Below are 14,866 nucleotides of genomic sequence, written 5' to 3' on the forward strand. Positions count from 1 at the left end.
CGCCACGGTATGGCATTAACATAATGAAGTGAAAAAATGTTTAAACCTCATTTCCTCACATAATTGTTGTTATATTCAATTTTTATTACAACATACTTGACTGACGTTGGGTCGTATTTTTTTCCCTCAGCGGAAACTAAACCGAAAGGTGGAAGAAAGTACCGTAACGACGCTAAACGCGCGGTTGAAAGCCATTTGTCGAAGGGTGCCCTGCCTCCGTCGAGGGCCCAGCCTACTTCCTGGTTATCCGCACGGCGTCACTGTTAAAGCGAGGAGGAGGTTTGTTGTTGGTAATCTGCAGCCGTGATTCAGCCCTTTAGCCGAAGAAAAATGGGAAGCACGGTGATGGAGTCTGGCAAGGGAAGCTCCAAGAAGCTGCCCAAGAGGAGAAGAAGTCTGCGTATTAACATGCCGGTGAGTCGATGAAGTATACAACTAATATGCTTTCTAACTGTTGGACATCGACATTGCAGCGCTTTTGGACCGGAAGTTGCAGAGTGAAGCGCACGCTACACTTGTGTTTGATTGACAGCTGACTTCAAAATCAACATTTTGCTTGACTGACGCCAGAAATTTGCAGTTACCCGACTTGATTGTATTCGTATGGTGTTGAAGCTAGAAAACTTTCGATGAAAAAAATCCCCAATGAATCAAAGACATGTTTGTGTGACAACATTTTTGATTGATTACCATATGTGAGACATGAAAGAGCCAGGATATTAAGTCACGTGTCTCAGTTTGATGCAGTGCAGTTGTACACCCCTGCACCATCAAAGACAAATTAAATGTGTCAATTAAATGTCATTACACTGATGTGCAGGTATGCCTAGTGAACTTTAGATTTGTTTATATGAATGGAATAATACATGTTGCTGAGCATAAAATACAGGCACCTAAGAGGTAAGTGTTTAATGCGGCTGGGCATTTGTTTTTCTCCCCTGACTAGACTTTTGGACTGATCCTATATCACTATGGACTTTAAACACTCCTGATGGCAGAAATCCTTGTGCCTTGATCATCATGCTCTATTGTTACCTTATGGTCCTTCATATTTTTTTTAGACATAATAAACATACAGGAGTAGGAATCAAAACATGTTATATGGTATGCTATGGGAAAGGAGGAACGGCTTTTGCTGTTGAGATGAGATTTGTTAAATGTAGTACTGCCGCTGTACTGTTTCTCCATGTTGTAAAAGCATTATTGCTAAAATTGAGAAAGGAATTTGTGTCCACATCTATTTAATAATGGTAGTGATGTAGTCCATTGTTGATGGCTTTGGTCTAATCAGACTGTACGAGGCTTTGTGTGTTGTATCTTTTGTTTTCCTTAAGTCAAAATGACATCTTAGTCCAGTGCTTTGATATCTTTGACATGAAGTACTTTGGTATCTTCCTGTTTTTCCATTTAACTTGACTTGCTTCATTAAAGGTGCTAACTATCATCGTTAGGTGCTGCCATGGAGACGCTAGCATTCAAACGTACTATATCCCATATACTTCCTACTCAGCCACGACTGCCGAATTGTCAGTTAGCTTCTCTAAGATGTGTATGTGCCTGAGCTGTAAGTCATTGAAAGCTAATTACACCACTTCCCCTTTTCAGGCCAATGACAAATCACGTTCAGTTTAGCGCATACTTGTGAATATAGACATTCAGTTTTGTCAGGTGATTCATATCAACATCGGATCCTCTCAAGCTTGGCCTGTCCGTTTCCGCAAAGCAATTTATTTGTATTTGATGGTGAAATTTATGATAATATGATCATGCGATGACTCCAAATTGTCCATAGGTATGAATGTGAGTGTGAATGGTTGTTTGTCTATATGTGCCCTGTGATTGGCTGGCAACCAGTCCAGGGTGTACCCTGCCTCTCGGCCGAAGACAGCTGGAATAGACTCCACCACCCCCCGCGACCCTCGTGAGGAAAAATGAATGAATGAATGATCATGCAATGTGTTATTTCTACCATACGTTAGAATGCATGTATTCACATCAGTTATTTACAGAAAGTTGGTCACTTGTTGCTATGTTGAAGCAACGTCCATTTCTTCATGTTCTCTTTTCTCAACCGCCCTGCGTGTAATATGAAGCCCATATAGAGATTCATCTCGGAAAAAGAGCTTTTCTTTTCATGGTTACAGTGCAAGCAGTAGTGACTGTCAAATGTGCATGTTTCCTCATGCATTTTCATTATTTGTTTCTGTGCAGGACTTTGCGGCATTTACTTCTCCCCAAGTGGAAACGAGTTGCTCAACTAAAAGCCCAAAGACGGTAAAGAATTTCTAGTGCTTCTATACTCTCATGAACTTCCACCACAAAGTCATTTGTTTGTGATGAATGCATGAAGCTCAATGACACCATTCTGGCATGGTTTACGGAAGGCGGTTATCTATAAAGGGAATAGAAAGGTTGACAATTTTCTCCATAGGAAACAATGGAGAATAAAATCATCTGCTCCAGTGTTGCTTTTGCCGTCATAAAACCAGGCCCTGTTTTAAATCACCTGTGTAACTGTCATACAAGTATAAAAATAAGTTAACTGTTGTACAAGTGGTAAGTTTCAATAAATGTAAAATACAATTAACTTTTTTACTAATCCAACTTCCCTTGGAGATTAATAAAGTGTCCATCTAACGTCGGGTGAGAAGCAGGTTACACCCTGGACTACTCGCCAGTCTACTGCAGAGCACATACAAACGACCATTGTTTTAAAAAAATCACATAAGTGCAAAATGACCCTTTGATGACATGTGACATACACAGTGCAAAAATGGTAGCTGAAGGCAGGTTAACTTTGCCCGTTGTTCCTTTTTACGTCCTTATCTCGGATTGAGTAAGGAACTCAAACATTGCGCTAAAACGAGCGATTTCAAGAAACAGTACAAATAGTTTAACGACAAAGGAGAGACCTGAACCACTGTGTACAATCAATACTATGTCTAACCAGTACTACACTGACTAGTAACTCTTCATTTCTGGTGAGTACATTGTCTGTACTCACTCATTGTCAAGTTATGATTATGTCAACAATTTTATCACTTATTATCAATTTATTACTGTCATTAAGTCTGTAGAACAAATACGCTCTATGCCCTCCCACAAGCGCTGCTTCTCCATTTACGGTGTTAGCAATGTCTCCCAGGAAGTGTTTCTTCAGGTGTAAGGGAAAGCTAAATTTGTTTAGAATTCCTAATGAGGCACACATGAGACACAAGTGGTTTTGGTTCCTGATTCCCTACCAGCAAAAGAAAAATATTTTAATCTGTCAGCTGCATTTCATCCTGGACTGTTTGTGAACAAAAGCGGTTGTCTGTGTAGCATTATAGAGTGTGCATACAGGGAGTGTGGTGCAAATTACAGAGTCTGGAGTTCCGAAAGGCCATTTCCCACAACAATCAGTGGGTCTACCCAAGTTTTTTAAACAAAAAAGTGTTTAATAACCACATTACATGTTACCGATGTTGACAATCTAACGCTAAAATGCTAAACCTACTTATTCGGGATTCAGGACCCAACACATATGGCTGTATGTTACAAGCAGACATTTTAAAATGCTAAACCACTGTTTATCAACTGCTACACCACAGTTGGGCATGGGTGAAATAAATTAAAACAAACATTGCGGAAAGCCCAAAATCCAAAGAAATACAGCTACAATAGGTGCAGAATCTGAAAGATCTAGAAAGCTTTCTGTGCTGGTTGTCGTGTGTAGCTACTCTGATGAAGTCCACAACTCAATACAAAGTGTGTAAATGTATTACAACTGATGTGAAACTGATGAGGGGTAGGATTAAATCAGGGGTCTCAAACTCAGTTTACCTGGGGGCCACTGGAGCTAGGGTCTGGGCAAGGCTGGGCCGCATCAGGTTTTCCAAAAAAACAACACATTTATTGAAAACGGAAAAATATACAAACTTTTTCAGTGCTTTGGTTCCGATTTTCTACAATAAAAGCTCTGATAAAACATTCCACTCTTCTCAAATATCTTAATTTTTATTTTTCTGCACAAAATAAGATGAAAAATAAATAAACAAATCAAGAATAAAGAAAATCAATCAATCAGTAATACATAAATATAATAATAATAATAAAACGGGAAATAATAAAAAGAAACCACATATAGTTGGTGGGTAGACAAATTATTTTTTTCCGATTTAAAATGAACAAAGCATTATTAGAGCCCTGTAGACATGACAAAACACGACTATAGTCACATTTATACTCTTTATTATTTACAACATATTGCGCAACTGCAGGGTCTTGAGACACATGCTAACTCGCAAACTAGAGAGCTAGCGACCTAAACGGTAGCCTTCAAGTTATTTCCTTTAAACTTAAATAGCCAAAAACTTACCACTTCCACATGGATAGGGAGGATAACTATTAACAGTTATTTAACCTTTAACATGAACATTATTCAAACGTAATAATTTTTTCTGGGTACATGATACCATACAGCATCCATATAAAACTTGCGCGGGCCGCATTAACATTAAACTTTCATATCAAGGCCGGGGCCTCAAACTAGTGTATGTGGCCCGCAGGCCGCGTGTTTGAGACCCCTGGATTAAATGATCTTTTTTTGGACATGGAAAACTGTGAATTGTGCTATGTGGGGTGACTCAAGCCTTCTACATACCCATTGCAAAAACGGAAGATGAGGATGAATTCTGTGTGTCTTGGTGCCAAGTCACTTCACATTAAGCACATAATATTCCGTTCTCTTCTTTACTATTGTTGACAATCACATTGTACTTAGCAGCCAGAATATTTCCTATGTACATGAGTTCCATTTCTTGTTCTATTGTCATCCTCACATTTTTTGTGATAGATTTTTCCCAGAAACTTTAGTTCAGAGCCATTTGTTTGCCTTCTGAGGACTTATTCCACATCATGCTCGTCTACAGTTTTGTGGGGTTTTTTTGTCTCTCTGGAGGCCTTCTTCAGACTGACAGTAACCTAATGCCATGCATGCATAGCAGGCCCACAAAGGATATTGATTGTTATAAAAGAACACAGCCTACTTCCTACTATCTGCTTTAGTTGTTATCAGTCTGGACCATCCTCATTGACCTCATACAGCAGCATTTGGGTTTATCACTGAAATATTTGTCTGTATTTTTTAAAAACAGATGCTGTCTGTGTTTCTTCTGTTTTCCTGAATTCTTGCCCAATGTCCCTGAGTGAAATTTCTAAGAGAGTTTCCTCTGGCTGAGATTTGTCACAGGATTGTTTTAAAAAGGGGAAATAAGTGTGTGAGTGGAGCAGCCTTAAGCAAATAGTGTCCTCGCAGGAAGACAAGACAAAACATTCCTTGTTTATATCTTGTGTGCTTGTGATTATTACTGCATTTCCTCAAACAGCTACTCAACAAACAGATAATATCTATTTAGGGGAGGTGATTATTGTGGCATAGTGTCAATGACAATGAAGGCTCGTATTTGAAGATGTCCATCAGCTCAACCAGAGTTTGAGATCCAGAAATGTTATGGCCACAAATGGTTAAAATATTTTCTGTTTCCAAGCAGGGAGGAGGCTGTGTATGTCTGCTTTGCTTTGAATCAGTGCAGCAAATAGAGCGTTTGTCATACAGCAGGCATGTAGTAACACAGAAAGACCTAGTCAAAGATGCTGTCAGTGTTTATTTAAATAAGGGATGCTTTGACTGTCAGGATGAGGCTATTGAGAGAAAAAAAATATTGCTCATATTTAGAGGGAAGTGGAGAAGGATTATTAGATAGTGGAACTGGTTTAAGGTGCATAAGTGAAAACAGTAGCATAGCATGACTTGTAAAGTTCAGTATTTAAAAAAATAATATCACACAATATTATGGGTATTTAATGGTTTTGTCTATATGTGCCCTGTGATTGGCTGGCGACCAGTCCAGGGTGTACCCCGCCTCTCGCCCGAAGAGAGCTGGGATAGGCTCCAGCACCCCCGCGACCCTCGTGAGGAAAAAGTGGTAGAAAATGAATGAATGAATTATGGGTACTTTACAACAGTGTCAAGTGAAAGTTTAGTAGCTAATTGCACAGGGCCGTTGTGGAGAAATGTAGCAAAACTGCAAGGGAAGAGGCAAAAAAACAAAACATTGTCTCAATATAACAAGATTAGCTTAAAGGGCACCTATTTTGCCCTTTCACTTTTTCTGACCAGTAAATGTTGGAATGTTGTATTCTGTTGTTAAATGATGCCAAAGTTTCAGATAAGGAGATTTGTGCATTTGCTCTGGATGGCTCTGAACGCTCAGTTTCAGAGAGTTTTTTTTTCTAACGCTGGCTCCCTGTGATGTCACAAAGCATGTGTCGTAGGCCAGATATGCTCTAGGACTGCCCTCCCCACAGTTCATCTTTCCATGAGGCAAGCTCTGGTAGAAGTGGTTGGAGTTGGTGATTCCCAGCATGAGAAAAATATTTTTATTCTTCCAACGGTATTTCACACGGGACTGTTTGTGAACATGAACGTGAACGGTGCGCTCTTGCTGGGAAAGGTGCATTCATGAAAGCTGTACTGCTTCCATTGAGGAGGGAGAAGCAGAGCATTGGCCGACAGAAACAGCCCCTTTTCACCGGGAAAGGTGCATTAATGTCGGGACACACTATGCCTGCACTCACAGGTCGTGGGTGGAATAAATGAAAACAGACCATTTTCATGAAATCCAAAGAAATACAGTTGCAATAGGTGCAGATTCTGGAAGCTTGAGAGCGTTTTCTGTGCGGGTTATTGTGTGGAGCTGCTCTAAAGAAATTCACAACTTGATACAATGGGGTGGAAAATGACCATAACAGGTCCTCTTTAAATACTGTGCAGGGAATTAATTTACAGCTTGAGTGGCCAATGTACCCAGTGACGTATCGAGACACTGTTTATTAGAGTAGGGGCCACAGTTTAGGGAAATGCAGCATACCGTATACAAATAAATAGATAAAATGAAAAAAAATTGAAATAAAATTAAACAAAAATGCAAGGAGCGTAATGTAATAAGATTGCGTAAATGAAAAAATATGAATAATAATAACACAAAGCTTTGACTTTGAATATGGGTAACGTTGTTTTAGCCTCAAATAAAAAACAATATATTAAAAAAATCATGGTCCAATAGCATGCCAGCATGATTATACTTGACATATTATTTACACCCATATATTGCATCTTAGTCAGACAAAAAGGAGAAGTTCCACTGAGAGAAAATGCAATCAGCTTCTGCTGTTACATTAGCAGGGGACCTGCTGGTGCGGTAAAATAAAACTGCATCCTTCTTAATCATCTCACAGGGAGAACGTTACATACGCTCCGCCAGCCCTGCCAGGGGAGAGCCTGCTGTGAGGAACGTGCCGCCATGTCCGCAGTCAGCGCCGGTGCAGTCCAAGTCCAGCTTGGGTTCTCCAAGAAACATCTTTCCTTATCCCTGCTATCAGGACTCCCCACCCAAATCCCCCCGCCGCCTCAGCTTCAGTGGCATCTTCCGCTCTTCATCCAGCACCAGCCCTGCAAGCATCAAAATATTCTCCAGGGCCCGCAGAAGTAAGAAAATATTGATACTTTTGCACCGATTACTGCTAGTTAGTATTCAATAACACGTTAAGGTTACACAGTCTTTGCTGGGATTGGAAAGCAATTTTTCCAGGGTCAAACTGACCCCATCAGGAAATCATTATTCTTTTTTATATAACATTTTAACATACAAATATAACAATTAGTCAACTTGAAATGATGCAAGCGTAAAAATAAGTGTGTAAAAAAAAAACAAAAAAAAACAGGACATTGTAGCCAACTGGTGAGAATATGTAAACAAGGAAGTGAAAGCAGTGCTTCCCTCATGATGAAACATTCATTCCTTTGTTTTGTTGAACAAGGTGCGCCAGACAAGCGATTGCTTGTGCGCCAAAAAAAAAGAAGCTTTCAGCAGAATTCCCAAGGAAAGTGAAATATTTGGCTTTTATTAACCGATGGATCTCTCCTTCCAAGTCCCAATTTTTGGATTACTGCAGGTTTGGCATTCCACTGATGGATGCACCGCCAAAGTCACTATTGCTATGGAGACACATTAATGAGTGTGGTAAGGAGGGGCCACGCAAGGCCTCGCTTCATGGCTAACTATGCTAACAGGCACATTAGTCAGCGCCCGTGTCTCCATGCACCAGGTTGGCTGATTACTATTACATAACCCAAACATAGAAACAGACCTACTACGCAAAGATGAGTCATGTGTTTTTGGCTCACACAGGCGCCCATTCTTCACCCCTACCCCATTTCCTCGCTGTGGGTCACTTTGGCAGGAGCTGACGGAATCACTACACTGGGGCCAGACCTCAGGAGTTGTTAGTGACGGCAACTGGGCTCAAACATACTCACGGCAGGATTCCAGTCAGGCTAAAGTATTGGGAAACCTACTGTCTGTCACAGAAAATAGATTTTATATCTTCTCAAGGGACTGTAGTATATAAATGAAACTTGGATATACAGTGGAACCTTGGTTAACGTAATTTGGCCTTTGTGCACATTTTTCTGTTAGCCTACGATATGGCACGTGTGTTGTCGTGTTGTTAATACACTAATTCAGTCCAACTGTATTCTTCATGTAGTTTTGACAAAATGTTAGCATCCTAGTAGCTTGACTCGGCATGCAATGTGTCCCATTTTGTAGTTGTTTATTTCACTGGTTTCAGTTTTGAGGTTTTGAGTTCAGTCTGCAAAGTACAGATAAATAAATAGATCAGTTTTGCAATATAATATTGACACAATATTGACATGGTTTTTGTGTGCATGGTAATTTGAAGTACTATGCAATGTATACTGTACATCTTTTTATCTCTCATTGCAGTACTGTTTTTCTTGCACTCACCACAAGGGTGTGCTCAAAGCTTAATTTCTGTCTTCTTGAGTTCCTTCTATTTTAAAGCCTTTTGCATCTCATGATAGTATTACAGGATTTTTGCGGGACCTTTTTCTGGAGTCTTGCCTATGCTTTTTTATCTTATATATCTTATGTTGTGTATATATTCAACTTAAATGTTATATATCTTCTAAATATACTTAATTTACATGTTTGTCACACTTTATTATTTCAGATCATTAGACACATTTAAATATTAGTCAATGACAACACAACTTTTCACAAAATGCAGTTTTTAAATGAGACTTTTTATTATTAAAGGAGAAAAAAAATCCAAACTTACCTGTGTGAGAAAGCGATTCCCTTCCCTGTTAAAACATAACAGATTAATTGAGATCTATGAGTCTGGAAAAGTTTGTAAAGCCATTTCTATAGCTTTGGGAGCCAGCAATCCCCAATGAGAGCCATTATCTACAAATGGGAAAACATGGAACAGTGATGAACCTTTACAGGAGTGGCCGGCCAATCATAATTACCCCAAGAGCACACAGACGACGCATCCAAGAGGTCACAAAAGATCCCACAACAACATCCAAAAAACTGCAGGCCTCATTTGTCCAAGATGAAAAATATTGGTGACCAAAAAGAACATTAAGGCTCGTCTCAATTCTACCAGAAAACACCTTGATGATCCCCCAAGAACATTAGGAAAATACTTTTGTGGTCTGACGAGACAAAGGGAGATATTTTTGGAAGTTGTGTGTCCCATTACTGGTGTAAAAGTAATGGCACATTTCAGAAAAAGAACATCATACCAACAATAAAATATGGTGGAGGTAGTGTGATGGTCTGGGGCTGTTTTGCTGCTTCAGGACCTGGAAGACTTCCAAAAAATCCTGAAGGAGAATGTCGGGCCATCTCAAGCTGAAACGAACTTGGGTTCTGCAGCCGAACAGTGATCCCAAAACACACCAAGTCCACCTCTGAATGGTTAAAGAAAAACTGGTTGGGTTAAAGACTTTGGAGTGGTGTAGTCAAAGTCCTGACCTTGATCCTTAAAAAGGCTGAGAAATGTCCATCAGCTCAACCAGAGTTTGAGATCCAGCTGTATATTTTCAATATTTTCAATATTGAAATATATTTGCAGAATCTTTCTGGAAAGATTCTGCAGATGAGTGGGCCAAAATCCCTCTATAGTTATCACAAATGCTTCATTGAGGTTGTTGCTGCTAAGGGTGGCCCAAACAGTTATTAGGTTTAGGGGTCAATCACTTCTGTGTGGATTTTTTTTCTCCCTTAATCATAAACAGTTTGATTTAAAAACATCATTTTGTGTTAATTTGTGTTGTCATTAACTAATACTTCAATTAGTTTGATCTGAAACATCAAGTGTGAACATGCAAAAAAAAAACCTTTTTCACACCACTGAAACTGAAGATGATCTCCCGAAGCTTTGTAAGGCTCTCACAGTCCGCTAAAGTCAACGATTAAGGTTTTCCATGGCCTTATCTGGAAGTGACCAAGCCGTGGCAGCTACCTCATACAGCCATGCTGTGCCTGTGGTTAGGCCTCTCTCTCACCCGTTCTTTCTTCTCACTGTTGCTATAGTGTGCTGTATGTTGTCAGTAAATAAAAGGAACAGGGAGCCTTGCAAAATCCACAGCCCTTTAAATGGCAGTGTAATACATGTGGATGCATTTTGGTAACTAAACAATGAAGGGGTCATGCAAAGGGTTAGGGTTGTTAGCCGTCTTGGACACGTTATCACTAATGTCATCTGTTTAAAGGGGATGGCTATGCGAGTGGAGGTCTTCTGATCAGCTGACTGAACATGGGTTGCCCCAACCCCCCCCCCCCAGGTCAGCTCCCTCCACTAAAAAAGGTCCTGACAGCTGACTGCCAAATGTCCCAGCAGCCATACACTTGATTTGATTGTTTGTCTGACATGCTGGGGCGAACGTGGGGTGTCCTAATTGTTTCCCATAACATGGGTGTCTAAAGTCTGGTGCAGGGACCGTTTGCAGTCAGAGACTTGTTTTATTGGCCTGCCCCATAAAACGGTTTGCAAAATAAGGCTTCATTTTATGGGGTAAAATGAAATGTAGAAGAAATTTCATTCATATGTAATAAGTAGCGGCACGGCGGTCGAGTGGTTAGCGCGCAGACCTCACAGCTAGGAGATCAGGGTTCAATTCCACCCTCGGCCATCTCTGTGTGGAGTTTGCATGTTCTCCCCGTGCATGTGTGGGTTTTCTCCGGGTACTCCGGTTTCCTCCCACATTCCAAAAACATGCTAGGTTAATTGGCGACTCCAAATTGTCCATAGGTATGAATGTGAGTGTGAATGGTTGTTTGTCTATATGTGCCCTGTGATTGGCTGGCGACCAGTCCAGGGTGTACCCCGCCTCTCGCCCAAAGACAGCTGGGATAGGCTCCAGCACCCCCGCGACCCTCGTGAGGAAAAGCAGTAGAAAATGAATGAATGTAATAAGTAGGCTGTAAAGTATCTTCATTCAGATATATGTTGGATTCACGATTCAACATTCACAACTTCGTTGCAGATTCTTGAGTCTTTTATTTGTGGGAAAATCCACCATTTTGTGGTAACGATCTCCATAATAATCTCATTTGCCCTACATTGATAAAGCTTGAGTTGTTGTTCTTATGTCCAGTCAGGCTTCATGAGGGTGTTAAAAATAAATATATATGGAGACGGTGCAGAATACCTCACCTTCCCTTTCACAAATGTAAACTCTTGAGTTTGACCTCATTAGTCAGATTGACTTGAAATTTCTCAAGCTAAACAACAACCACTGTAACCTGAGGTTGTTTATCCTAATCACCACAACATTGACTATTTATTTAATGATTAGGAGGATATCCGTATTACATATGCCTCTCTTCCTAAGCATTTTGACCCCAACCCATAGTGGTGCTACAAGACATGCGTGCCTTGGTGGAGTTAACTCTTCAGGAGCTAGTTGGTAGTGCAGTAGGAGGGGGGGTGGAGTGAAGTGCAGACCTGACCAATGGCAGCTGATTCTCCCCCGCCTGCTCCACATAGGCTGGCCTCCTTTGAAACCCGTGCTGTATTAAAGAGACGCCACCCACAGCTGCACCTGACAATTTACAGCTCTGAGAGGAGGAACGGGGCGGGGAACACGGAGGCCATATGCATCACTCAATAGGGGAACTTTTGAATGGAGCTGTGCAGAATTTACTGCTCCTCCACTTGTTTTTGAGGAGGTAACGCAGCTGATTTGTATTTGCAAGCTTACCCTTTTAAGCATTTGCCATTTTTACCCTGAGGAACGGTGTCTGCATCTCATTTAAAGGAAAAGTGGACAACCAGCTTTGTTTTGTCCCCATGAGGGATATGGAGTGACTCTCCTTTTACTGCCGAGTCGCTTCTGTCGTAATGCAGATGGTCACGGTGGTCAAATTTAGTTTGGAAGCCACAGCCCACCGTGCTCCATGAAGAGGTTTGGCAGCCTGAGAAGGAGTAAGAAACGCAAGGAGCAAGATGGACTTGGGGGGAGGCATCAGTCGGAGGCGTCGTGCCTTTCGGGTAAAGCACTGTTGCTCTTGATGAATTACCAGTATGATGTTTGTCAATATTCATTGCACTCGGGTGTATTTTCGCACGAGTTCTTGTCAAGACTGAAGAACGAGCGTGCATCCCAGTGTCTAAAGGAACCCTGTATCTCAGCCTCTGTCAATCAACAGCATTGATCACCTTGCAGGCTTTTTGTCATTTTGTTGACAAAAGCATTTTTTATGCTGACTTTATGCGCTCGTAAGTTAGAAAAACTGATGACCTCTAGGAGGAGGTTAAGCATAGGCCATACAGCACAGTACATGGTTCTCCTCTTCTATATGACATGCTGACACCTCAGCTTAAAGCGTCAGTCATGTGATCTGGAGACATGTCTTAGCTGTAGCGGTGACAGACTGGGCATTTCGGTTTGTGGGGGCCATTAGAGGTCATTTGTCTTCCATGCACACTAATAGGATCTTTATGCATCCTAATTGACCCCCTCCAGGGCTTGACAGAATCCATTCTGGCATGCTGGTTCACTCAAAAGGATTGTAATTTTGAAACTTTTTTTTTCTTCCATTGGAAATACAGTGGTACCTCATCCTTTGTTATTAATCTGTACCACAGTTTTCGTTCAAAAATGAATCGTACAAAGTTTTGCCCATAAGAAATGATGTAAATCCAATTGCAGTCATCCTTTTCCCAGTCCACGTCGTGGTTTGAACATTGAACATCACAGCTTTAAAATATGTATTAAGAAATAAACGATCACAAAAAATGCATATTTAAGTACATTTGATATATGCTTGGCTTAAATTCAGTATTTTCAAGCATAAAAATGTTGATCAACTACCGTTAGGCGTCATTACAACACACACAAGAGTTGCTAACAAACGACAGGCTTTATATTAACGATTGCCCACAACAGGCACAATGACAAAATAACAATAATAACCATCATCATGATTACCATTATCCTAACATGTCTACTGTTGTGGCCGTATTTACCCCAGCTAAAACTCAACTCTGAATCCCAGACATCACTTCCTGTCCACGAATCCGCAAAACATTTACTGAAATACACACAAGCGCGAATCATATGTCTTAAATTGCATATTTTCTCGAGTTATGTGTATTATATTGGGTAATATGATTTTAAAGGTGACAATAGGGGTGTTATTTCATGTCTAGAGGGCTCTAATAACATTAAAAGAAATTTTAATGTTAACATTAAAAGACATTTTATCCACATGTAAAGGGTTGTAAATGGGGTTTCTATGCTCTAACTCCAAAAATGTTTGATTCATAAATGCGGTCGAGTCTGGCGTCCAATTAACGGGGATGATATAAGTTATATAAGTTAATATTAGCAATGTTGGCAAATGTCACCATGCATGAAAAGTTAACATCTTATTCATAATCTGTTGATGCACCATCAATAGGCACTGGTGGTTCATACACAAATACAGACACATGAATGTTGTGTTTTTCATTGTTCATAATCTGACTGTCCGTATATTTCTGTTATCCTGGTTCCATGGTTGCAAAGAACCATGCCAGTTTTGTTTGTCGCCAGTTAAAGTGGCTTCCTGTTTCCCGGGTGGTGGTGTGTAGCAGACTGAGGATAGAGAGAGCTAGCACCCAGCCTCTGTTATCTCCTTCTGTGGAATGTGCCACAACAGCACGGCTAAAATAGGAAGGCCACACGGCCGGAGCGGGCCTGATGCACGCCAACTAAATGTCAAGCGATAGAGTGGGCTGACTGATATGCACGACAACACACAAGGCCTTCAGCTATCTCTCAAGCATTTGTTTCAACCCGCATTTCATTACCTCGACGAGGAGTTATGTTTTCATCAGTTTGTTTGCTTGTTAGCCACATTACACCACAACTAACTGGTTTCCTATTGCGTTTGGTTTGAGGGTTTACATCCAGGATTTTTATTTTGGGTCTTTGAATTGCTAGTCAAGTATTCTTCAACCTATATATATACAGTAAAGTCTCGTTATATCGATATCGGTTGTATCGAAGTACTGCTTATTACGATACTATTTTCATTTCCCGGCAAATTTCTAGTCTTTTATGATATAATTAGTTCCGTTAGTACGATACCCGGTTATTATGATAATCCGGTTACTACGATGCCCTTTTCATCTCCCGCCAGCCAATTTGGTCTGCTTATGTCGATACAAAAGCAGCTTAAATCAATCTTTGCTTAAGGATTTCAATACCAAAAAAGAACATGGCGAACGGCTGCTTCTAGTCAACTTTATTTTTCACACTTCCACCACCAGAGCGCAGCACACACACCGATTGCCGCACTTCCTGGTTCACAGGTCATGCTCAACCCGCCCTAAATAGCTGGCAAAACACATGCCTGCAGCAGAAGAACCAACTGACATAGCATACACACCTATTCCAACGAAGACACAAGCGTACAAATACATGTATTTAATTGTGTTGTATTCAGATATCTTTTTATCGCTT

The 14,866-nt window shown here is 40.6% G+C and overlaps 1 protein-coding gene across 2 annotated transcripts in view; it reads left to right on the forward strand.

Annotated features, from left to right (window-relative positions):
- Positions 1 to 217: 217 nt before the first annotated feature.
- The window catches only part of LOC131125569 (5'-AMP-activated protein kinase subunit gamma-2-like), a 32,254-nt gene continuing 17,605 nt past the window's right edge, over positions 218 to 14,866 (forward strand). Inside the window, exons 1-3 of one of the 2 annotated variants that reach the window (XM_058067228.2) lie at positions 218 to 414; positions 2,212 to 2,274; positions 7,279 to 7,528. In XM_058067228.2, coding sequence (XP_057923211.2) covers positions 331 to 414; positions 2,212 to 2,274; positions 7,279 to 7,528 — 397 coding nt within the window. In that variant the 5' untranslated portion in view covers positions 218 to 330. Of the gene's footprint in view, positions 415 to 2,211; positions 2,275 to 7,278; positions 7,529 to 11,990; positions 12,409 to 14,866 lie in introns of those variants that run through there. The other variant, XM_058067229.2, reaches the window with a different exon arrangement.

The sequence above is a fragment of the Doryrhamphus excisus genome, linkage group LG6, assembly GCF_037039965.1.
Source record: "Doryrhamphus excisus strain RoL-2023G ecotype Guam linkage group LG6, RoL_Dexc_Guam_v1.1, whole genome shotgun sequence".
Classification (NCBI taxonomy): domain Eukaryota; kingdom Metazoa; phylum Chordata; class Actinopteri; order Syngnathiformes; family Syngnathidae; genus Doryrhamphus; species Doryrhamphus excisus.